This window comes from Pteronotus mesoamericanus, unplaced genomic scaffold (assembly GCF_021234165.1).
Source record: "Pteronotus mesoamericanus isolate MK-2021 breed Mesoamerican mustached bat unplaced genomic scaffold, CSHL_Meso_final contig_90, whole genome shotgun sequence".
Lineage (NCBI taxonomy): Eukaryota > Metazoa > Chordata > Mammalia > Chiroptera > Mormoopidae > Pteronotus > Pteronotus mesoamericanus.
This window is the reverse complement of record NW_026555277.1, coordinates 20,723,409-20,746,393: the sequence shown is the minus strand read 5'-3', so window position 1 is coordinate 20,746,393 and position 22,985 is coordinate 20,723,409. Positions and strand designations below refer to the sequence as shown.

Here is a 22,985-nt window from a genome sequence, read left to right as displayed (position 1 = left end):
TCTATTCTGCCCTAACTGGTGTTGCTAGTGGATTGAGCGCTGGCCTTCCAATTGAAAGGTGCCAGTTCAGTTCCCAGTTAGGGCCCAGGCCTGGGTTGTGGGCCAGGTCCCCAGCTGGGCCATGTGAAAGGCAGTGGATGTTTCTTTCACATATCAATGTTTCTCTCCCTCTCTTCCCTTTTCCTTACAAATAAAAGGAAAATCCTAAAAAAAGAAAAATAAGGAATCTATGGTTGAGGGATTCCAGATTACCATGAAATCTGTATGCAGCTTCTAAAGGATTCTGACATATCTGTAATATGAAGTATTTCACTTAAAGTATTTCAACAAATGCTTAATAAACTGGCAACATCTTGTTCTATGTTCTCAATACCCACAAAGTCTTATTACAGTTAGACATCACTTATTTTAGCAAAAGAAAATTGTATTTCTAATTTTTTCTCTATTAAAATACATTAGTGTTTTTAGATGCCTTTTTAAACCAGCTAACTTTAAAAAGTTTCTCCATCAGCAATAAAAAAACTGGACAAGCACTATACTTCTAATAAATGCTTTTATAGCTTTTGAAAAGCAAATCTTAATTCAAACCAATACCTTTAAAAAGAAATAAACTCAGTTTAATTTCAAGAGTTTGCATACGGTAGAGAATGCAGGCCACATTTTATGTTTTATAAATGCAAACTGTTATATAATAAATACAAAATAAAGAAAAATACAGTAATAACTATTATCAAGGATGATCTGCATTGATGTAATTTGAGTATTCTCTATTGACTGTATTTACAGAAAGAATCTCTGTAGTCAAGCTAATCATTCGCTTTCATGCCCCAACATGGGAAGTGGTAGGTGAATATCTGTAGGAATACAATTTATTGTCCGCTCCTCCACTCAGAAGTAACTGCATAAAAGAGAAAAAAGACACAAACACAAGGAAAGACAGTTATTTCACATGATGGTAAACCTAATAATGGTGATTTTGATTACAGAGCAATTAAGATGAGCAGTTAACTTGCATTAAGAAATAATGCTTAAATTGACTGATTATATCAGTTTTAATACTGTCTTATAATACAGTATATTAAAACTTTTAAAGTGATCATTTAAATTTGCTTAAGGTATAATATACTATTGTACTTTCTATGAAGCATTTGCTAAGAGATGTAATAAAAAGCCTGACGTGTAATATAGTTGTACCCATTTAAGAAAATTAAGTTTTTCGAGGACAGCACATTAATTGTTTGTAGGTAAATTAATATTACAAATTATACAAGTAAACCCGGGGGCCTATATATTTGAAAAGAATTCTTAGGCAATAAGAGCTTATGCATATACATAAAAATTCAATTGTAATTTTTTAAACACATTGTAAGTCTAGATTTATTATATAAGATTTTTCTAAATGGGAAATATTTTGATCCATTAAGTCTAAAGTACCAAGTTTATGGACTTGAAACATTTCATTAAAATACTGATGAGAAAAAAACTTGCTACAAAATTTCATTAAAATACTCATGAGAAAAGAACTGCTTCAAAATTTTTAAATTTTACTATTCCTAATATTAAAGGGCAAATTTGTCTCTTCTTTGAATGAGATGTGAGATTTTATGAATAATGTTAATGGAAACTTAGAATATACAATTATAAATATCACATATATTGAAACTATTAACTCTGTAAACACAAACACCAGATTTAGCCTAATATATATTTTCTTCTTCACCAAATAATGTCTTACCCCTGTGTCTGTCCAGTCTACACTCAGAACTTTGTCTTCATGAGCAGCCAAATCATAGAGAGGAGCCTTACAACTAAAAGATAAAAATGCTGATATGTCATATGCATTTCATAGTATTAAACAAATATATGAATAATCACCCATACTTTCCTGAAAACTTTAGAGTTCACCATCCTTGTCACTATAACACTTAATTTAGAATTCTGGGTATTTACTTGACCACCTCTCCTGGTTTTCCTATATCATTAGCAAACAACCAAGATTTACTACAACAAATATAGTCAGGAAAAATGCTATTTATAAAATTTATAACTAGGCCCATTTTCACATTTCCTTGACTATTTCACTTTTACCCCCAAATCATGGTTTTATATACTCTTTATCCACCTATATGCTGACAACTCCCAAATTTATATACTAGCCAAACTTCTCCACTGAGTTTGGTATGTATATCCCAACTTGCTGATGGTATACTGTCTTATGGGCACTACAAATTTAAAACAGCCAAAAGCTCTTGAATTTCCTTCCCAAACTGCCTTCTCTACTCCTTCCACCAATAATCATCCAATTGCTGAGTAGAAAATACATGCATTAACCTAGATTCCTATCTCTACATGAGCCAATCCTGCCAAAAGCTATTTTCAAAATATACCTAAAATCCAACCAATCACTTATCTCTAATTCTACCCCCATAGTCCAAATCACTATTCTCTGTCTCTTCAATTACATTAGCCTCTTTGCATTCATTTTTGCTCCCCTGCTCAAAAACCTCTAAAGCCTTCCCCTGCACACTTAGAATGAAACCCAAATTCCTTATTGGGGCCTACAAGGTCCTGCTCAATATAACCACTACCTGCCTCATGTACTGCCCCTCTTCTTGACTCCTCTACTCCATCAACCCTGGCTCTCCTGCTATTTTGACAATATGCACAGATTTCCCCCACCTTATCTCTTTTTTCCTCTGCCATGATCTGTGCATGGTTCATACCTTTACATCGCTCAACTCTATTAGAATTCCACCTTCAAAGAGAGGCCTTTCCCAAAGAGGTGTCCTTTTTGCATATTTATCACTTCAATATTCATTTCATTTTCTCTGTATTCAACAGGCAATTGATATATTTCTTTTGTGGACCATAAATAGGATTTACCTTCTTGTATCCCACAGCTTGACAATGTTATCTAAAGAACCTGAAATCAGCTGCTGCTCATGGGTAGGAGACCACTTTACTGCTGTAACCCAGCCTGTATGTGAGGTTAGGGACAGTGACACCAAAGAACCATCTGAACAAATAGAAAGATAATAATTATTGAGTTTTAGAAGTAAGCAGAACAAATCTAAAAAAAAGAAAAATATGTGGAGCCCTGGCTACTGTGGCTCACTGGATTGAACGCTGGCCTGTGAACCTAAAGGTCACTGGTTAGATTCCCAGTCAGGGCACATGCCGGGGTTGCAGGACAGGTCCCCAGCAGGGGGTGCACAAGAGGCAACCACATACTGATGTTTCTCTCCATCTCTCCCTCCCTTCCCCTCTCTCTAAAATAAGTAAAATCTTTTTTTCTTTCCTTTTTTTGTTATTTAATTTATTGTTCAAATACATTTGTGTCTTATTTTCCTGCCACCACTTTCTTCTGCCCCATCCACTGCCACCTCCCGCCCTCAATCCTTCCCCACTTTGGCTTTGTCCATGGGTCCTTTATACATGTTCCTTGACTTGACCCTTCTCCTTTTCCCTGATTAAATAAATAAGATCTTTTTAAAAAAAATGTAGAAAATTATCTTTTTATATACATTTCTAGTGAGAAGAAAAAGTGATGGTATTTATACATATTTTTCCTCCAATGGTTTGCATGACTCACCTTTAGTTCGGGGATCCCACAGTCTGATATGCCTATCTGTGCTTCCAGATGCTAAACGTTTACACAGTGGAGAATAGGAGATACAATTAAATACTTTATTTCCTGTCTGTAAAAAAAAAAAGGGAAAGTATACTTAACCATGGTGGTCTAAAAGTATTCATCACTAGAAGCTTATCACTTAAAAACTCAAAGTTAATCAGAGAACATCCAAATGTATAAGTCTTACCAAAGTTGACTTAAGACTGCCAGACTCAACATCCCACACTCTAATTGTGTGGTCCCAGGATGCACTGCAGATTTCTTCAGCATCTGACCACAGAACTGAGGAAATTGCTTCCTTGTGGCCAGAGAGGGTCACTATGGGTGTCTAGAAATGAAAGATACCAAAAGGGAAAGCATTTTCAGTTCAGAATAATTAAAACAGTAATAGTAGCTAGTACTTCTGAAGCTCATATGACAGATAAGTTTGTCAAATGCCTTGGCTTTATATCCTGCCTTATTTCTTCTTTACCACAATCCTCCAAGACAGATATTTGCTTTAATTTTATAGATGGAGAGATTAAAGCTGAGAAAGATAACTTGCCCAAGTTCATACAGCTTATAAGGGACAGATTCAAATTCCAACCTAAATATTACCCCAAAGTTTGTAGTCTTTCCACTATATTCTGCTGCTTCCTCATCTATTCTACTTTTCATTTTGAGGACTATTAATATTAACACTAACTTCCTTCAGTTGTCAAATATATTATACGTAGAAGTTAGAAAAGGCTCTGGGGTTACATCTAGGTTTGAGTCAAGGTGCTGCCATTTTCTACATGACTCTTCCAAGTTTAATTAAATAGGTTATTCTTACCACCTTTATTTCCTCAGCATCTAACCTTTAAATAATTGTCCATGGCTCATCAGTATTACAAACCCTCTACTTGCTTTCTCCAATAAAAATCCCCAAATTAGGTATATTGTTTATCTTAAATATAAAGAATATGTGAAAGAAGGAAAAAATTCTGAAATGAGACAGTTAATCTACTTTTGTAACTTTGTTACATTTAGCCTACTTCAATATTATTTCCTCATTTGTAATATAAGGGAGTTATACTGCATCAGAGGTCAGTAAAGTTTTTTGGTAAAGTCCAGAAAATAAAATTTTTAGCTTTTCCAGGCCACATATAATCTCATATTCTTGTTTTTTTTAAAAAAAACCTTTAAAAATCATTCTTTGTAGTACAAAAATTAGGCCACAGCTAAATTAGCTGTTGGGTTATAGTTTGCTAACTCCTGGACCAAATGATCCCTAAGGTCTCTCTTTCCAGCTCTAAAATTTTCCTGAATAAAGTAAGGGAACCTGCCCTGGCTAGTGTGGCTCAGTGGACTGAGTGCCAGCCTGTGAATCAAAGGGTTGCTGGATCAATTCCCAGTGTAGGGCATGTGCCTGGGTTTCAGGCCAGGTCCCCAGCAGGGGGCACACAAAATGCAACTATACATTGATGTTTCTCTCCCTCTCTTCCCCTCTCTAAAAATAAATAAAATCTTAAAAACAAAAGGGAACCTGATACAAGACTATCCACAAAATTTTATTTATAACTGTTAAAACTAGACACAACCTAAGTAACATTCAACTGGTGAGTGATTAAATGAACTGTTGTATAGCCATACAAAAGAATACTACTCAGCTTTTAAAAGGAATAAATCATGACTCCCAATAACCTGGGTCTATCTAGATGCAAAAAGTCTACAAACTGTGTGATTCCATTTACATGATATCCTGGAAAAAGAAAAATTACAGGAATGGAGAAGGAATCAATGAGCAACATGAGTTTTAGGGGATGATGAACTGTTCTGTATCTTGATTATGAAGTTGCATATTCTGTGCATTTATCAAAATTCGAAAGCTTTTTACCAAAGAGAGTAGGTAAATTTTCCTATATATAAATTTGTTTTTGTTTTTTTTTTTTTTTGAAGATAGAAAGGTTGCCCTGGCCAGGTGGCTCAGTAGGTTGGAGCATCGTTCTGTATGCCAAAAGGATGCAGGCTGGATTCCCTGGTCAGGGCATCTACCTAGGTTGCAGGTTTGATCCACAGTTGGGTCATGTGCAGGAGGCAACCGATCAATGTTTCTCTCTCTTTCTCTCTCTACCCACTTCCTCTCTAAAAATCAATAAACACATCTTGGGTGAGGATTTAAAAAGAAATTAGGAGATATTGTAAAAAAAAAAAAAAAAGTTAGAAAAGCCAGCTTTGCTGCTTCACTACAAACTTCAGTAAGAGAGTACTGGAGGGGAAAAAAGCAATTTTGAGAGAAAAATGAGGAAAAAACCTTACTGTATGTTAATGTATGAAACAAAGGATAAGTTAACTACTTAGCAGTATTACTCATATTGATACAAATTAGGTACTAGAAAGAAATACAGATAGATGATAACATTTTTGATATTTGTCTTATTTTAGTCTTAAAAATCCAACTTTTTAATTTCAAGTTCTAGCATAATTTTTTACTTTGAATAGCACTTCAAAGGATGCCAGCATAACCTATGAGAAAGTGAATATATTATGATTTATCAAATAAAATGAACAATGGATGGAAGCTCATAAAAGGACTTACCTAAAAATAAGTTATCGGCAAGGTACTTAATGGGAGAAAATACTTACAGTACATATATCCAGCAAAGACTTTGAAATCAGAATACATAAAGAACTCTTATAAATCAGTAAGAAAATAGGCAACACTTCTAAAAACGCAAATGGTTAATTCACAGATAGGTGTCAAAGGGCTGGGACTTAAATTCCACTACATACCACCAGGAATGGACAAAATGATATTTTGTAACAGTAGGTAAATTAAACATGTTATGTGGTAAAATAAAATCAGTTATGGTATCAAAAAATGGACTGGTTTTGGTAAGAATGTGGAGTAACTTTGACTCTCATACACAGTCAGTGAAAGTATAAACTGATAGAACTTCTTGAAAAAGTTTTTGAAACTTTTTGTCAGTATCTAACATTCAAAACGCTCAACATGTGCATACCCTTTGATCCAGCTATTCCACATATGCAGAAATGACTGCACATGTACATCAAAAGACAAGTTTAAGAATTTTCTTAGGAACTTTATTTATGGTGGCCAAAACTGGAAACAACCTAGATGTCTATCAAAAAAGAATGAATAAATTCTCATATAGTCATATAAAGGAATACTATACATTATTAAAATTCATTGAGTTGTACACTTAAATATATGTATGCCAAATTTCAATTAAAAGAAAGGTAGTCCTGGCTGGTGTGGCTCAGTGGACTGAGTGATGACCTGCAAACCAAATGGTCATCGGTTTGCTTCCCAGTCGGGGCACACCCCTGGGTTGCAGGCCAGGTCCCCAGTTGGGGGCGTGTGAGAGGCAACCACAAATAGATGTTTCTCTCCCTTTCTTTCTCCCTCCGTTCCCCTCTCTAAAAATAAATAAATAAAATATTTTTTAAAGAAAGCTTTTCCTCTCTTTAAAAAAGAATGTGAAGAATTTTTATAATTCAAGAAATAAGAGAATATGATATTCAGATATATTCTTCAGAGGCTGATCAGGGATATGCATCAATAAATTACAACTGGCTCAGTATCCAAATTGGCAAGACATTTAATAAAAGTTCTAATCTGTCCTGCCAGACTAAGAGATAAAGAAGCTGAGTTGCTGCCAGATCATTCCTCTTGCAATTCAGCAGTCCATGTTTAAAATGTATTAAATTATAAATCATTACTTTCAGTTGGATACAGTAAGTGCTACTGTTTTATTGCATTTTATATGAATTTGATGAATCATTATGATCATACTTTACTCTCATTTTGAATAATTTCTATAAGATATCTTATTATTGGTTACTATAAGAAAGAATGTGTGCTTCATTTACTGCACATTCATTACAGCTGCGAAAAAATGAATGAAAAATGTTTTTCTAAACCTGATTCAGTATTGTCCTTCACATTAAATATATAAATACAGGTCAGATCATATTATGACAAATACCTCCCTAACTTAACAGAACTAAGAATATGGATGAAATTTCTGGGTTTGATTTAATTGAATCTAGTAGTTAAATGATTAAAATCAAAACCCCAATTAAACTCTTGGTTTCTAGTGATTTAGGAGATACAGTGAGCATCCCTAGTGAGAATTACATCCTTAGTGTATGAAACAATCATTATTAAACAGGTAATGGGATGCTTCACTTTAGTGCAAGCTTTAACAATAGAAAGATCCTACTATAAAATCCACCATCAGATCAAATATAATAGCTAAATAATCAACCTACCAATTGGTAAGCCTGACTCAATGCTATTACAGTCAATGACTCAGATAAATACAACTAGGGTATTTCTAATAAATAGTTACAAATCTACAGAAAGAAAGCTTAATTATGGCTGAAGTGGCAAGGTGAGACAAAAAGAAATTTAAATAGAAAAAATTATATTAAATTACTGTGTATCTGTCAATACAGACTCAAGCCAAGTATAGCAGTTCTCACAAATAGTTACCCTTGTTAATCCCAACTGCTCTGTTTTCTGTTTCTTTCTTGGTCGATTTGTGGGTTCCTTCATTTCCTCTTCTTCATCTGTAGGGACTGTGTCATAAAGAATTAGACATGATATTTTTAAAATTTATAGTAAACATTAATTGCAAACAGTCTCCAAGAATTCTTACATTTCTAGGTATACATCTTCTCCACATTATCTTAATTGGCTAGAGAATAGATATATTCTTATGTTGGTTAAAGAGAATTATACATAAAAACAATACCTGTGTTACCAATCTTCCAAAAGGATAAAGTAAAAAGTATAGTACATTAAAATCATAGAACTTAACCAGTTTGATATCTTGCTATGTCTTTAAGATTATAAATATTCATTGCTTTACCATATCTATGAAAAATTACTTACCATTAGTTGCAGGAGAGTTCTGACCAGATTGCATTTATATGATGAAGGTAGTGCCACAAGATAAACACGTGAAAAGGATATACATTCCAGCTCTGTTTATTCTTATTATTATTTACTTTTTTAACAATGAATTTAAATGTTTCATAGGTATCTTTGATTTCTTCTTAATCTTTGTTACACATCATTTGGCCAGGTAGCAAACCCCCAAATAGAAAACCACATACTTTATATTTTGTAACTATTTTATATTAGTTTTTTTCCAAATTAGACTGTAAGTGCCTTAAGGGTAACAACTTATATAACTTAGGTACATATCTCATTTACCCACAACTAGCAAGATTATAAAATATTCGATAATAGGGAACATTTCTGAACCATTTTGTTTCAAAACTGTTTTGTTTTAAGCATTTTTGGAATATCTACTAAAATGGGTTATGTTTCCTGCCATCTTGTACATAATTACTTAAAACTCTTTAAGCTCTTCCTGTTCCCCCCAACTCTATTTCATAAGCTATATTTAGGGTATTATGCTGTAATACAAGCAATTACTTCGGAAGTATCAGAGGTATTCTGACCTATTTACCTAAATAGTTCTATACTACTTTTAAAATACAAATATCTGTGAGTTTCCCCCCATCTTTTCTTCTGTCCGTGTGTTCTTATTCCTATGAAGGCACCTTCCTCTGAGATTCCTCCTTCGTCCCCCTCCTCTAATTGTTCCTTTTAATCTATTTTTTCAAAGTAAGATGTTTGGTAAAACTATTAAAAATTTGCTTGGTTTTATTTTTTTAAAGTAAACCAGCTTAACTAAGAAAATTTCTCTAACAGTAAAGTGTATCAAAATTACTCAGAAGGTTATCTTTGTTTATTTCCAGGTTCCTGAATGAGAGAACCAGGCAGTTATGTCCCATGGCACCAAACATGTTGCTGGTAACTTGCAGCAGCTCAGTGACACTGTCCAATAAATAAAGGGATGATGGGGTAGAAACACATTTTGAAACACAGAGAAATATACAGATTTTTCTCCACACTATGCTTCTTTGTGTCAAAGCCCTGATCCATTTTTATGGTAAAATATGGGTTAAAAAGAACTTTCACTGAAATTCTTAACATATCATTTATCAAAGTAAAAGAAAGATTTCATTTACCTGTAGACCAGATCTTTAACATCTTATCCCAGGAGCCACTGCAAAACTAAACAGATATATATGAAGGCAAAAAGAGTTTATAATTATAATCCATCATATTATTTGCCTTGGCTTTTCCCTGCTGTTTAACTTAAAACCTTTACTTTGCTCTGAAATCCTTACTACTATGGTATCATCTGCCTGTCTCCCTAGTCTCCTGAAAGTTGTACCTTCAATTTCATGGCAGCCGAAGAAGCTGCCATTCTTACATGGCCCAGTGCCCTGGCCATGGTTGCTTAGATAAGGGTGGATATCTGACCTCCATTATGCCTATAGGTCTTTCACCTTCAGGATCTTTTTTTTGAAAGCTTGTATTCCAGAGAGTAAAGTTAGCCTTTTTCCAGGGATAGATCGCACAAGATGTAAAACCTGAGAGCACTCAAGGCAGGTTGTATTGCCATGTGGAAAAAGCCAGTTTGAGGTAACAGAGAATAAAGTCAACTTGGGGAGACAAAAGGGAGGGGATGCGCTGGCCTCATTCAAGCCTCTACCCCTTGGATCCTAAGACCCAAATGCATCATCACCCTGCTCATAATGTGGCCGTTTACTCTTCCCTGGGATCTCACAATCTTTAAGCTGAAAAAAATTCAATGAATTCTTGTCTTTTATAGCTACATGGCAAGGTACAATGAATTCACAGAAGTTTGGACTTGACAACATGTAAACCTTCTTGATAGCTCAAATATGAATAATCATAAATCTTTAACTCTGAATACATCTGTTACATTAACTAGCAATGAAATGCTGAAGAAACACTCACAAATTCAGAATACTTGAAAGTGGTATAGGGAACTTTCAAATGGTAAGAGTTTGTAATCTCTCATAAGTCAATACAGTGTTGCCTTCACGTTTATTTCCTTTTAACTAACCTTTACCATTTTGTCATGATAGAGAGATCAGCAATACCAGTAAAACAACCTCTAGTAACACTAACCTTGGTGTATGCTAAAGTTTCTTAAGATAATCAACTAGACATTTTCAACTGCTAACAGCACTGTGAGTAACTTAAAGACTGAAAATGTCAGTCACTGTGATTTAAGGTTACATAAAAAAATTGCTCGTCTTCCTAATTTCTTAAAATCTCTGAAGTTTATATGAACTTCTAAGCCAGAAATATCCAAACCGAGGAAGTCAATCTCTGCAACTTTTATTGTACAAGTATTTACTTTTTGGTTTGAAACCATATTCTTTAGTCACCAATTGTTACGTAAGTAGGCCAATAACAATGAATATACATAGAAAAAATTTTTTGTGTAAGTTAGAAGTCTAACACAACATGGTACTGCTAACACAACAGCTACTCACTTTAGTTCCTGTGCTATCAACAGCTATAGAATCCACACTTCCAGCATGACCTCTGCAGCAGTGTAGTGCTTTCACTTTGTTTCTCTCTACATTCCACTCCCATAAGAGAATAGTCTGATCCATAGAGGCACTCAACAGTAGGCAAGACAAGTTGTCTGAAGAAAGGAGGGAACAAGAATAAGAAACAAATTAGTACAAAAATTTAAAATACACTGTGTTCTGCCCTGGCTGGTATGGCTCAATGGATTGAGCACTGGCTTGTGAAGCAAAGGGTCGCCAGTTCAACTCCTAGTCAGGGCACAAGCCAGAGTTGCAGGCCAGGTCCCCAGCAGCGGATGCGTGAGAGGCAACCACAGTGTTTCTCTCCCTCTCTCCTTCCCTCCTCTCTCTAGAAACAAACAAAAACCCCACTGTGTTCTGAAACTAAAGAATTCTATATGTTGAGAAAAATATTAAAAAGATAAAAAGCTCATTATGTCCAGCTTTGAAAAAGAAGCTAACTTATGGTAAAAAATACTATAAAAGGAATGAGGTTAGGCCCTGGTTGGGTAGCTCAGTTGGAGCACTGTCCCAGTATGTCAAGGTTGCGGGTTCAATCTCCAGTCAGGGTACATTTAAGAAGCAACCAATGAATACATAAGTAAGTGGAAAAACAAATCAGTTTTCCTCTCTCTAAAATCAATAAATAAAATTTTAAAAAATGAAAGGAGTTTAACACAATCTTAACTTGAGAATATATATTATCTGATATATTTTTAGTAAGGATTCACTTTTATTAATATGAATTTTTTATATAATCCTTTTCTTCCGGAACACTGTATTTTCCAAAGACCTCACATTAACTGAGGCAGGAGACATTTCCTTACCTGTTCATATTCTGCGCCAGCACTAAAAGTGGCTCATTTCCAATCGCTATCCAGGATTCCTCTCAGTTTAGGCGGAGTCCTTACCTTTTTTCACCCAGGCCACATCTTTTACAACATCTGTATGTCCCACAATTGTCATTATTGACTTTCCTTCCAAGGACCAGATCCGAGAAGTCTTATCATAAGAACCAGTCAAGATCCTGCAAGGAGAAAAAAAATCCTATGAAATACAAAAAAAGCAGCTTTTTCAAATCCTGAAATCAATTATATTTCTAAGGTAATGACAAAGTTAACCTTGAGGATTATTCTTTTAAACTCTCCTTTAATATGAAGATCAAGATTTCAAAACATACTAGAGAATATCAGAAGGTGTTACATTTGGCTTCTCCTGACCTAAAAATAAAAACATAGCCAACAAATCCTAGATTTCATTTTTACTATTGTAAATACAACTCTTGGGAAAGCTAAGCAAGTTGGCTGTACTCTGCATTTAACCAGTGAAAACCATGAAATAGAAAAACAGTAAAACCACTTAAAGTAAAACCAGTGAAAACATTAACTTTGTGTAATAACCCCAGGAAGAGATTCTGTGAATGTAAGCTACCACTATGTACTACTTTTGAGGTGCTTTCCTATAAGTAATGCAAGTAAGGCCAGTGGGGGTTTGCTCTGAGCCATCTACAACTTCCTGATTTCAGTTTGCCCACTTTAACTCTAAAGTAGCATGATCTGCACCTTCATGGTAGCAGGCTAGGAGGTATTTGACTATGAAGATTTTTTCCTCCTCTATAAAACAAATTATATCCTTGGCCTTAAAAGCAACATACTCAAATCAAATAAATGCCCTGACACCTGACCTACCCAGAATACAAATCTCACTACATCTTCACAAAAAAAAACTTACTAATAAATATTTCTTGACTTACAGTGAATGCAAAGATCTTTGGTATGGTCAATGATGCATACATCACAAATTGTATTTACAGAGAAATCAGAGAACATTTCCATCATGCACTTAAAAACACTGATGGGGGTGGCATAAGAAGGATACAAGGACATTCATCTGGCAATACCATTCCTCTGCCCCTTTGATTGAACTGATCCAGTCATCATGGAACATGCATTGCTCTGGCTGAGGTGCAGTGTACTTCTCCACATATTCTAGTTCCACAACCTCTTCCTAGTCAGAGAGAGAAACCAGAAATCAATCAGGTGATGTAGTCTTAAAATGGTACCTTATGAAGATACAGGACCCCAATTTAATAATCTCTGGTATGTTAGTTCCCTTCATAAGCCAGAAATACTGGAGCCATACAAAAGGTGAAAACCTTTATTTGATCTGACAGTATGCTATGAGTAACATTAAGAAATATTAATGACTGTGGAAATCTTATTCTAAAAGTGGGAGGGAAAATATAAGAAAATTTAAATTACAAAATCACAAAAGCATATTGTTAAATGGGTACAGAGCTTCTGTTTAGGGTAATGAAAAAGTTCTGAAAATGGAAAGGGTGATGGTGCATAACATTGTGAATGTAATTAATGCTGCTGAACTGTATACTTAAAAATGGTTCAAATGATAAATTTTATGTATTGGGCAGGTCAAAAAGTTTGTTTTTTTTCCTGTAAGATGGCTCTAGTAATGCTTAGGTGTCTTTAACTTCATTTGAAACAATTTTGTTATTGTATTGTGACAGCTGTCATATCAGCATGCATTTAGAAAAAACGTACCAAAATTGGTGAATTTTTGTGTAGCCATTTTAATATTGAAGATGGAAGAAAATATGTAGCATTTTTGGAATATTATGCTTTATTATTTCAAGAAAGGTAAAAATGCAACTGAAACACACACAAACAGATTTGTGCCATGTATGGAGAAGGTGCTATGACTGAAAAGAGTGTGTCAAACGTGGTTTGCAAAGTTTCGTGCTGGAAATTTCTCAGCAGAAGATGCTCCACGGTCAGGTAGATGAGTTGAAGATGACAGCGATCAAGACATTAATTGAGAAAAATCAACATTATACCATGTGGGAGAGAGCCGACATACTCAAAATATCCAAGTCAATGAAGTTATTGGTGAAAATGAAAAATCTGTCTTTTATTTTACATAAATGACCATATGGACTTTTTAGCCAACCTAATATAAAATCAAAAGTTTGAAAATTATAGGAAAGGGAGAAAAATCATTCTAAATCTCAGTAACCTGATCTGTAAGTTTTTCTATGTGCACACTTTGTACACCTTTATGAGTAATAAACATGTACTTCCTATTCCTTTTCTTGACAATTCTTCCACAACTATGAAAGTATCTTTCCATATTCATTCATCTGTATTTCTTAAATAATATACTCTCAGAAGAGAGGATTTCAAATGAATATACAGAAACTAAAGTTCAAATTTCGAGGGGAAAAACATTAATGATAAGGATCTTGGTTACTGAAGATTCTGGCTGATTCTAGATGGAGTTTACCTACATTACCTGATGGTGAGTAAAACAGAGCAAGTAAACAGTTGAACTTACAGATGAGATGTTTTCCAGTTCCATGTGTTTGACCAACGGCATCCGCAGAAACTGGCCTTTGATAAGGAAGTCAAACTCCACATGCTTGTGAACCTCTAAAGAAAATGTATAATAAAATCATCACTCATAGGACCTGAAATGGTATTGGCAGAGGTATGTAAGAGACCCCAAAACAAACAGGTTCCTATTATCCCCTCTGAATTTCTAGACGGCATAATCAGGCCACATGTCCCAGTATACTAGGTGATTTTTAAGAACAGAAATACTTCATTGTGCTTGGTAAAATTGTTTTGTTTTTCTTGGCAGTACAATCAGATTATTTAAAAATGTCTCAGTCTATGAAAAATTTCAAATATATACAAAGTAGAAGTAACATGAATTCTCATCCACATCACGCACTTTGGCAATTACCAACTCGTGGACAATCATCTATACTTCTCCCTCTACACACCCACTACTTTATTTTAAAGCAAACTTCAGATACGGTATCACTTCATCGCAAATCTTTAATACATACTTCTACAATATAAAGACTTTTAAAAAGTCACATGTTAAAAGTCAATAATTATTTCTTTGAGTACCAAATAGCCAATGTTCATGTTTCCTTATTTCATATTTTTAGAGTGAGCTTTTTAGAATCAGCATCCAAAATCCACTTATTATATTTAACATATTTTATAATAATCTTTACCAGTTTCTTTATTTCCCTTGCCATTCATTTATTTGTTGAAGAAACTGGGTCATCTGTCTCAATATTTCTTACATCTGGGTTGGGTTGATTACATTTCCAAGGTGTCATTTAACATGTTCCTCTACAACTTGTATATGGTGTACATAGGCAGACCTCAACAATTTTGATTAGATTTCAGATTTGCCCTTTCTGGGGGCGGAAGGGCAAAAATACTTACAGTATTATGTATTTCCTTTTGCATCACATCAGGAAGTACGTTATCTCATTGCATCCCTTTTTATGATACTGTGATCACTTCTGGGCTCAGATGGTGTCAATATGATCCTACCCATCATGTACTCTATCAACCTTTTACCTAATTAATGATTTTAGCAGCTACTGAAAATCACTCTTAAATCCATTACTTCATTTGGAGTTACAATATGCTAAAAATTTTTTATTCTTTCTGCATTTATTATAAATGATCCTTCTGAAAGAATTCCCTCATTGACTATTTGGATTGCTACTTTTTAAGTCTTGAAATCTGTCCCTGGCCCATATGGCTTGGTTGGCTGGAGCATTATCCCAGGGATAAAAATGTTGTGGGCTCTATTCCTGGTGAGGGCACATACCCAGGTCCCTGGTCCAGGTGCCTAAAAAGGCAACCAATCAATGTTTCTGTCATCCCCTTCCTCCCCATCCCCTCTCCTCTCTAAGCATGCCCTCAGGTAAGGATACAAAAATACAACAATAGCCCTGGCCGGGTGGTTCAGTTGGTTGGTGCGTACTCCCTACACCAAAAGGTTTTGGGTTGGATTCCTGGTCAGGGCACACACCTAGGTTTTGGTTCCATCCCTGATTGGGACGCAACTAGGAGGCAACTAATCGATGTTTCTCTCTCACACTGATTATTTCTCTCTGCCCCTTCCTCTCTCTCTCAAATCAGTAAAAACATATCCTTGTCTGAGGATTAAAAAATTATTAATAATAAAAGTACCCCTGGCTGGTGTGGCTCAGTTGGTTGGGAGTTGTTCTGCAAATCGAAAGGTCACTGGTTCAATTCCAGGTCAAAGCACATAATGCCTATGTTATGGTTTGGTCGAGGGGAGTGTGCCAGAGGCACCAGTCAGTGTTTCTCTCTCACATTAATGTTTCTCTCCCTCTCTCTTGCCGTCCTTTCCCTTTTCTCTAAATATCAGTGAGCATGTCCTTCGGTGAGGATTAAAAAAAGGGGGCTTCCTCAATTTAAAAAATAAAATAAAAAATAAAAAAACCCGAAATCTGAAAAATTTGCATCTTTAACTCAAGAGCAATGACTCACTCCATTTATACAAAAAAAAAAAAAAAAAAAAAATCCAAACCAAATATCATCAATAAGTTTAGAAAATATGCACATATTTGGATAACAACAAATGACCATATATTGGTATTGCAAAGCTTTTATTGCAAGAATAATTCTTTTTCTAGTTCAAAGACTGTTTAATAGGTAGAACATGACATTTTAAATTTCCAAAAATCTTAAGAAATTTTTATTTATTTATTTTTAGAGAGAGGGGGAGAGAGGGAGAAAGAGGAGGAGAAAAATATCAATGTGTGGTTGCCTCTTGTGCGGCCCCTATTAGGGACTCGGCCTGCAACCCAGGCATGTGCCCTGACTGGGAATCCAACCAGCAACCTTTTGGTTTGCAGGCCAGCGCTCAATCCACTGAGCCACACCAGCCAGGGCTATATGACATTTTTTAAATTTAGAAAAGTATGCACCAGAATCTCTCTACATCCACAATGAAAGTAAAGACACATAGGAAATGCTATGTATCTCTGAATCAAGAACTTCAGCTTACTAGCAATGAAGAGATTGTAGACTGTACCCTCGAAAAGTTCCGTTCAAAAACATCATTTCAAACTTAACAAAAAAGTTAGGAGATTGTTCGAAGATGAAGGGGAAAATATTAGGCATTAGTTTATAATTTTCACCTCCCTATTCCTTCAACTAAGGTAGAATCAAAAGAACTTTGAAGCATCAAAAACATGTTTAAAAATATGTTTGAGTATAAATGGCTCTTCATTGATGTATTTCATTTTTAAGGATCACACTTTGTTTTCAGTTCTTTAATCTTCTATTTTATGTATGATTTTACTTTTTAAGTTTTTTAAATCCTCACCCAAGAATGTTTATTAATTTTAGAGAGAGAGGGAGGAAGAGAGAAAAACATCGATGTGAGAAACACTGGCTGCCTCCTTTACATGCCCCAACAGAGGATCGAATCCTCAACCTAGATACGTGCCCTGACTGGGAATCAAACCTGTGACCAGCTTTTGGTGTATGGGACAGTGCTCCAACCGAGCCACCTAGGAAGGACATGTTACTTTTTAAAAACCATCTTATTATAAAAAATTTCAAATGTATGCAAAAATGGAGAATAAACTTTATAATAAACCTTCATATACCTATCATGCAACTCAAATGATCAATTTATAGCCAATCTTGTTTAATCAATATTCTTGTACACATTGTTTATATTAATTTTATGGGCTAATAACTTATACTCACACTTAACATGTTTACTATTTGTATCTTGCTAAGTGTTTTACTTGCTACTCTTACATATGTTTTATCCATTCATTTTATGAATCCCAAATACTTAAAAAATATCAGTATTAATATTGGCATTTGTTATTACACAAAATAAATACCCAAATACTGATATTGCCATTTGTTTTGTAGAAGTATAGCAGGTGGGGCCCAAGCACCTAGACACTTGTTCTCTGCCGCCCAACTTATCCCTCTGCAGCAGTCACAATGTCTTGATTACCTCTACATCAAACATTATACTAAACATTATACTAAAATCTTTATTCCTAAATCTCCTTATCCTAAACAACTACCTTATCTCCACAGTCTTAAAAACAGATCAAACTAAAATAGTATTTCCTGAAAACTTTTATTTCAAAGCATTTTTTAAAGTATCATGTAGCAGGGAAACCCATATTATAATTTATAAAATGCATGCATTATAATAAAATAAGGCCAAAAAAGGAAATAACATTAAAATGTGATGGAATTTATTGTAGCTATCAGTGTTGTGACTTGTCCCAACTTTTCAGAACATATATACCCACCATTTTTGGCCTCCAGCAATTTATTAATAATGTTACTAAGGTCAGCAATTTCAGAAGCTGCAGGGATTGAGAAGGGAACATCATCTACTGCGTATCTATAAAAAAGAAATGACACATCAAGATAAAGTCCACTGATTAGTTTAACGAATGCACATTTATTCATTCAACTAACATTTACTCAGTAACTAATACATGTCATTTTGCTACAAGGGGTTAACAAAATGAATTAAGACTTGGTCTCTGTCCTCAGAAAGGGTTAGTGTCTGGTAACCAAACACAATGAATCTACGTAAGAATATTTATTACATAAATAATATATAAAATGGGAGAACAAAGAAGCCATAGGTCATTTCAACAGAGAAAAGGAGGATAGGAGAGCAGAGTCTGAAAGGATGCAGAGTGAAAGGGATAGACAAAAAGCAGGAGTGCTGGAATGCAGGGAGAGCAGAAAAACAATAGCTAAGAGTTACTCAGTTGCTCACCCTGCGATTCAAGTAAGTGTGATAAACGGCAACCAAAGAAAAGATAAGTGTCAGTGGGAATGTGGAGAAATTAAACCTTATTCACTGCTGGTGGGAATGTAAAATGGTGCAGCTACTTTGGAAACATCTTGCAGCTCCTCAAAAAGTTACCGGTAAACTTGGACTTACCATTTGTTCTAGCAACTCCACTCCTAAGTATATACCCAAGAGAAATGAAAATATATGTACACAAAAACTTGTACACAAATGTTCACACCATCACTATTCATAATAAATAAAAGGTAGAAATGACCCAAATGACCATCAACTGAACAATGGAAACAAAATGTGGTATTATCCATATAATGGGATATTATTTGGCCATAAAAAGTAATGAAGTACTGATATTACAACATGAATGACTCGTTGTGAAGCCAGTCACCAAACACCACATACATGTTACATAGTTCCACTTGTATAAGATATCCAGAACACACAAATCTATAGAGACAGAAAGTAAATTAAATGATTGACTAGGGCTGGGGGATTGGAAGGACTGGGGGTAAAAGCTAAAAGGTAATCAAAAATGTTCTAAAATTTAGTGTAGTTACGCTTGCGTAATACTGCAAAATCAGTGAATTGGACACTTTAAATGTGTGAATTCTGTTGTACGTGAATTATTATCTCTAAGTTGTTATCAAAAAAAATAAAAAAAAAATTAAAGGAAAAAAGTCTCCCTAAGGCCAAATTTAAGGTTGTATTTGTGGGGAATGGAAAAGTTTCAAAAGATGTTAAGGTAGAATCTACAGGGCTCTTCAAGAAAGCCTACAGGAAGCCTCTTTTGGCCACAATGGGAAGGGAGGGAGAGGAGGGGCTTCAGGACTTGTTAAGAAGTAGATTCTAAACAAGGAGGTCTGGGGTGGAGGCTGAGATTCTTCTTTTTCTAACAAGTTCCCGTTATGCTGATGATGATGGTCCTCAAACTACACTTTGAGTAGTTAAGGCTATAGTTATATATTTGTCATGCCAAAAATAGTAAGCAGTTACTTAGGTTCTCCAAAAGGTAACAAAACATAGAGATTTAAAATCTTCATTCTTCCTTTCACTTATCATTTTGGTCAGTAAAATGGGAGCAGGGTAGAAGGAGTAGCATAATTCACATACTACATATATGAATATATATATAGTATATGTAAACTATATATAGGTGAATGTTTTTACCCCTTCATTTTATTGACCAGAACATACTGTTTTTCGAGAATCGATACACACACACGCACATACACATGAGACATTAGTTTAAGGGCTAAAATACAGGTCTATTTCTTAAGACTTCATGTAAATCAATAATAAAAATTTCAATTAGAAAAGGTACAGCGGACATGCTATTGCATCATCACATTACTTGAGAAGTATTGAGACTTAAGTTTATACATTCATGTGCATTGATAATACAATTTATGTATATGTAAGCAACAGCACAAGGAGTGACCATGATTTACCAGGTCAACTCATAAAACTACAAACACCCCATGAGGCAGAATGTAATTAGGTTTCTTTCAAATGAACGCTACAGACCTGGGGACTATTGTTGAAAATGTTTATGTATACATTATGTACACACACAGAGCTGTGTATCTATATACAAATACGTATACCTGTATGTGTGTGTACGTATATATGTATATAATTACACAAATCTGCAACGGTTTTGACTTCACACTCTTATCAGAAAACAGTTCTACCAACCCCCTCTTCGGAGCTTTACTTTCTAGCCTGGTTTAGGAATCATTGAAATTAAGTTTTGTTTTCAGAAACAAACACCACTAGCTGTCTGTAACGACTTGGTCCACTGTTCAATTACATAATGTGCTTCATTCGCGAAGCAAGCGTGAAGCCCTTCGGCCCCTCCATAGTCACAATTTAAACTGCATAGAGTCTGAGAAGCTCGGCAGTAAGGAGGTGGTATTAAAGGTGGGACCCTGAGAAATACTCTAGGTACCACTTCTGCTTAAGCAGAAAATACTCCAAAGAAGAAAAGAAAAAGGAAGAGGAGGGGGACGGTGTAAAAGTGAATACGGGTATCCACAAGGTCATACCGAAGGGGCCCCGGATAGGGGAGAGGTGAGGAGCTTACTTACTTCTTGTTGTCAGTGAAGAAGCGTGTCTGGAGCTGAGCCATCGCGGGACGTAGGCACAAAACTTGCCCACAGAAACGTACAGGGTAATAGACAACGCGTGCTCCGGTCCCTTAAGACTACAAAGAGAGGCAGCTCTAAATCAGACTGCACAGGGATGCGGAAAGTGCAGTCCAGGGCTGGGATTCCGCGTTATTTCCTCCGGCCTCCTCAGCCTGAAGAGACCACGAGGCGGCCCTTCCACAGAGGCCCAGCCCACAAACATCAACTACCTATTCCTAGATTTAAGAATCATCGATTAGGAAAGCATAGTCTTAAAGATGGCGGGCCCCTTTAACCTTTTTGTATTTCATGTATTTCATGTTCTATATTTCCTGTGATCGAGTATGAAGATACAGAAAGACCCATTTCAAATCTGATTCTCTCTCGTTTTTTTTTTTAAAAAGTGAGTGTTTTAAGACCCGATATTTCAAGCATAGATCCTAGACAATACAAGCCCCAGAAAGCAGTGCTTCTCAGACTCTATAAGCACTGGGAACTGTAGTCTTTCCTGTCAAGATGTCTTATTTGCATTAAACCATACCGACTCCAGCCACGTATTCATTATATTTCCTCTGTCTTCAGCTTTAATTTACTAAAGCCGTTCGGGCTTCATTTTATCACGAATACTCAGAAGCAGAACCTCACTCTAGCGAGATTCCTCGTGGGCTCTCCTCTCTACCTTCACGCTTTAAATCCACGAGAGGGGCGAGTACCAACGCCCCCCCCCCCCCCGCCAAAAAAAAAAAAAAACAAACCCGAATCAAAATGGAAACTAACAACGGTGGCCGATAATGGTCTCATCTCCTGGAACGCCGCTGCGCGAACTCGGAGAGGATGCGCCTGCGCATTGTGCTGGTCTCCATGGCGGGGCCTCGGAGCCAAGACGAGGTTGAGTAGACTCGTTTTGAATTTTCTCCCCTCTGCTCCAGCACTTTGTGAACTTCCCTTGTCTCCCTGTAGAGATCTCGGCGGCAGCGGGACTAGGGGAGTCGGAGGTTTGGCAGCGCTGTCTGCGCCGACGGACCGGACGCTACCTCTCAACGCCCCTTTATTCCTGTTGCCTCCTCCTCCCATCACCTCCTGACCTGCCCGGTCCCTAAGCAACCGCCGGCCGCCAGCCCCCGCCCCACCCCCGCTCCTACTGGGCCCTGGTGGCGGCTTCTGCACCCCGCCTTGGGTCTTTCCTGGGGCCTCACATGGCGAGGCCTACTATCCCTGCCCCCGACGGGGCTCGCGGGTCCCGGGGAGGCAGTCAGCAAAAGGTGGAAGTTAGGTGTCTTGAGGAGGGTCGCTGAGCAGCAGGACGAGTCTCCGCCGCTCAGAAGGACATGGACCCCTTGGGCGCCCAGAGAGTGGTCTTTCGCGCAGCCCCGCGCCCATTTTTATAGGGTTCTGGTTTTTTGCCTTTTTTTTTTTTTTCCTGTTTATGAGCCCCTTTGTATATTTAGAACAGGAAAGGAGTGCTTGCACACCACCTCCTCCGCATTTTGAGTTTTGGGGGTCTTGAAGTTACCCAAAGGCTTATGTCTTATTCTCCATGACCGAGAATTATTCTAATTCAATTTAGTTGTTTTCCTGAGGGAGGATGGATGGACAGATGCTATCCAGATTTGAAAGTCATTTTTTAAAGCGTTTGCCAGAAAAGCTCCAAGAGGGGGACTTCAAGAGATAGCAGTTTAGAATCAGGCAGAACTGGATTGCTAATTTTGTGGGCAGAGCGGTTTGTGTACAGGTGAAGACAACTAAAGCTTTCCTTTTTTCTTTTTTCTTTTTTTTAAAACAAGTTGCTTAAAGATGTACTTTAATTAGGTAGACACCCGATAATCAATCATAGAATAAGAGAAATGATTTAAACAATTACAAGCGAAAACCAATCTTTTATTAGAGAGCAACGAGGATGAAATTAGGACTACTCAATTTTTAGAATTCGGGCCCTGGAACCAAATGGCGGAGTTCCAGTGCTTCCGCAGCTACGTATGAGGTGGGCAAAGCAGGTTTACAGTAGTGAGTACGTGAAACACAGTAAATAAAGCTGTTGTGATCATCATTACCTGCATGTCTTCTTTACCAACAACTGTAAACCTACTTTTGCCAACCCCCTCTATTAACCTCTGTGCCACACTTGGGTCAGCTGTGAGAATTAAATACCACGTAGTAAATGT

General features: G+C 36.3%; 2 protein-coding genes across 3 annotated transcripts in view; one reads left to right on the top strand and one right to left on the bottom strand.

The window, feature by feature from the left end:
- Window positions 1-403: 403 nt before the first annotated feature.
- Window positions 404-21,676, bottom strand: WDR12 (WD repeat domain 12). Of its 2 annotated transcripts, none has more exons than XM_054585821.1 (14): window positions 21,601-21,676; window positions 20,785-20,900; window positions 18,183-18,277; window positions 14,393-14,487; window positions 12,945-13,051; window positions 11,956-12,071; window positions 11,006-11,160; window positions 9,662-9,707; window positions 8,112-8,197; window positions 3,819-3,959; window positions 3,593-3,698; window positions 2,884-3,016; window positions 1,736-1,808; window positions 404-898 (listed from the first exon to the last, which is right to left on the bottom strand). In XM_054585821.1, the coding sequence occupies exons 2-14, from the start codon at window positions 20,823-20,825 to the stop codon at window positions 821-823; spliced, it is 1,272 nt and encodes a 423-aa protein (XP_054441796.1). In that variant the 5' UTR covers window positions 20,826-20,900; window positions 21,601-21,676; the 3' UTR covers window positions 404-820. The 2 variants fall into 2 exon arrangements, with proteins under 2 accessions (XP_054441796.1, XP_054441795.1); XM_054585820.1 differs by lacking the exon at window positions 21,601-21,676 and adding an exon at window positions 21,365-21,525.
- CARF (calcium responsive transcription factor) overlaps window positions 21,637-22,985 on the top strand; it is a 48,639-nt gene continuing 47,290 nt past the window's right edge. Inside the window, exon 1 of the mRNA XM_054585819.1 lies at window positions 21,637-21,711. The gene's annotated coding sequence lies outside the window, so the exon portion shown is untranslated. The remainder of the gene's footprint in view (window positions 21,712-22,985) is intronic.

Bases quoted from the DNA above. Each gene is read 5' to 3' on its own strand.
- WDR12 (XM_054585821.1), bottom strand. From the start codon at position 20,825: ATGGCTCAGCTCCAGACACGCTTCTTCACTGACAACAAGAA. The intron at 18,278-20,784 runs GTAAGTAAGCTC...TCTTTTTTATAG, and splicing joins TTCTTCACTGACAACAAGAA to ATACGCAGTAGATGATGTTC. The intron at 3,960-8,111 runs GTAACTATTTGT...TTTCATTTCTAG, and splicing joins AGCAGTTGGGATTAACAAGG to ACACCCATAGTGACCCTCTC.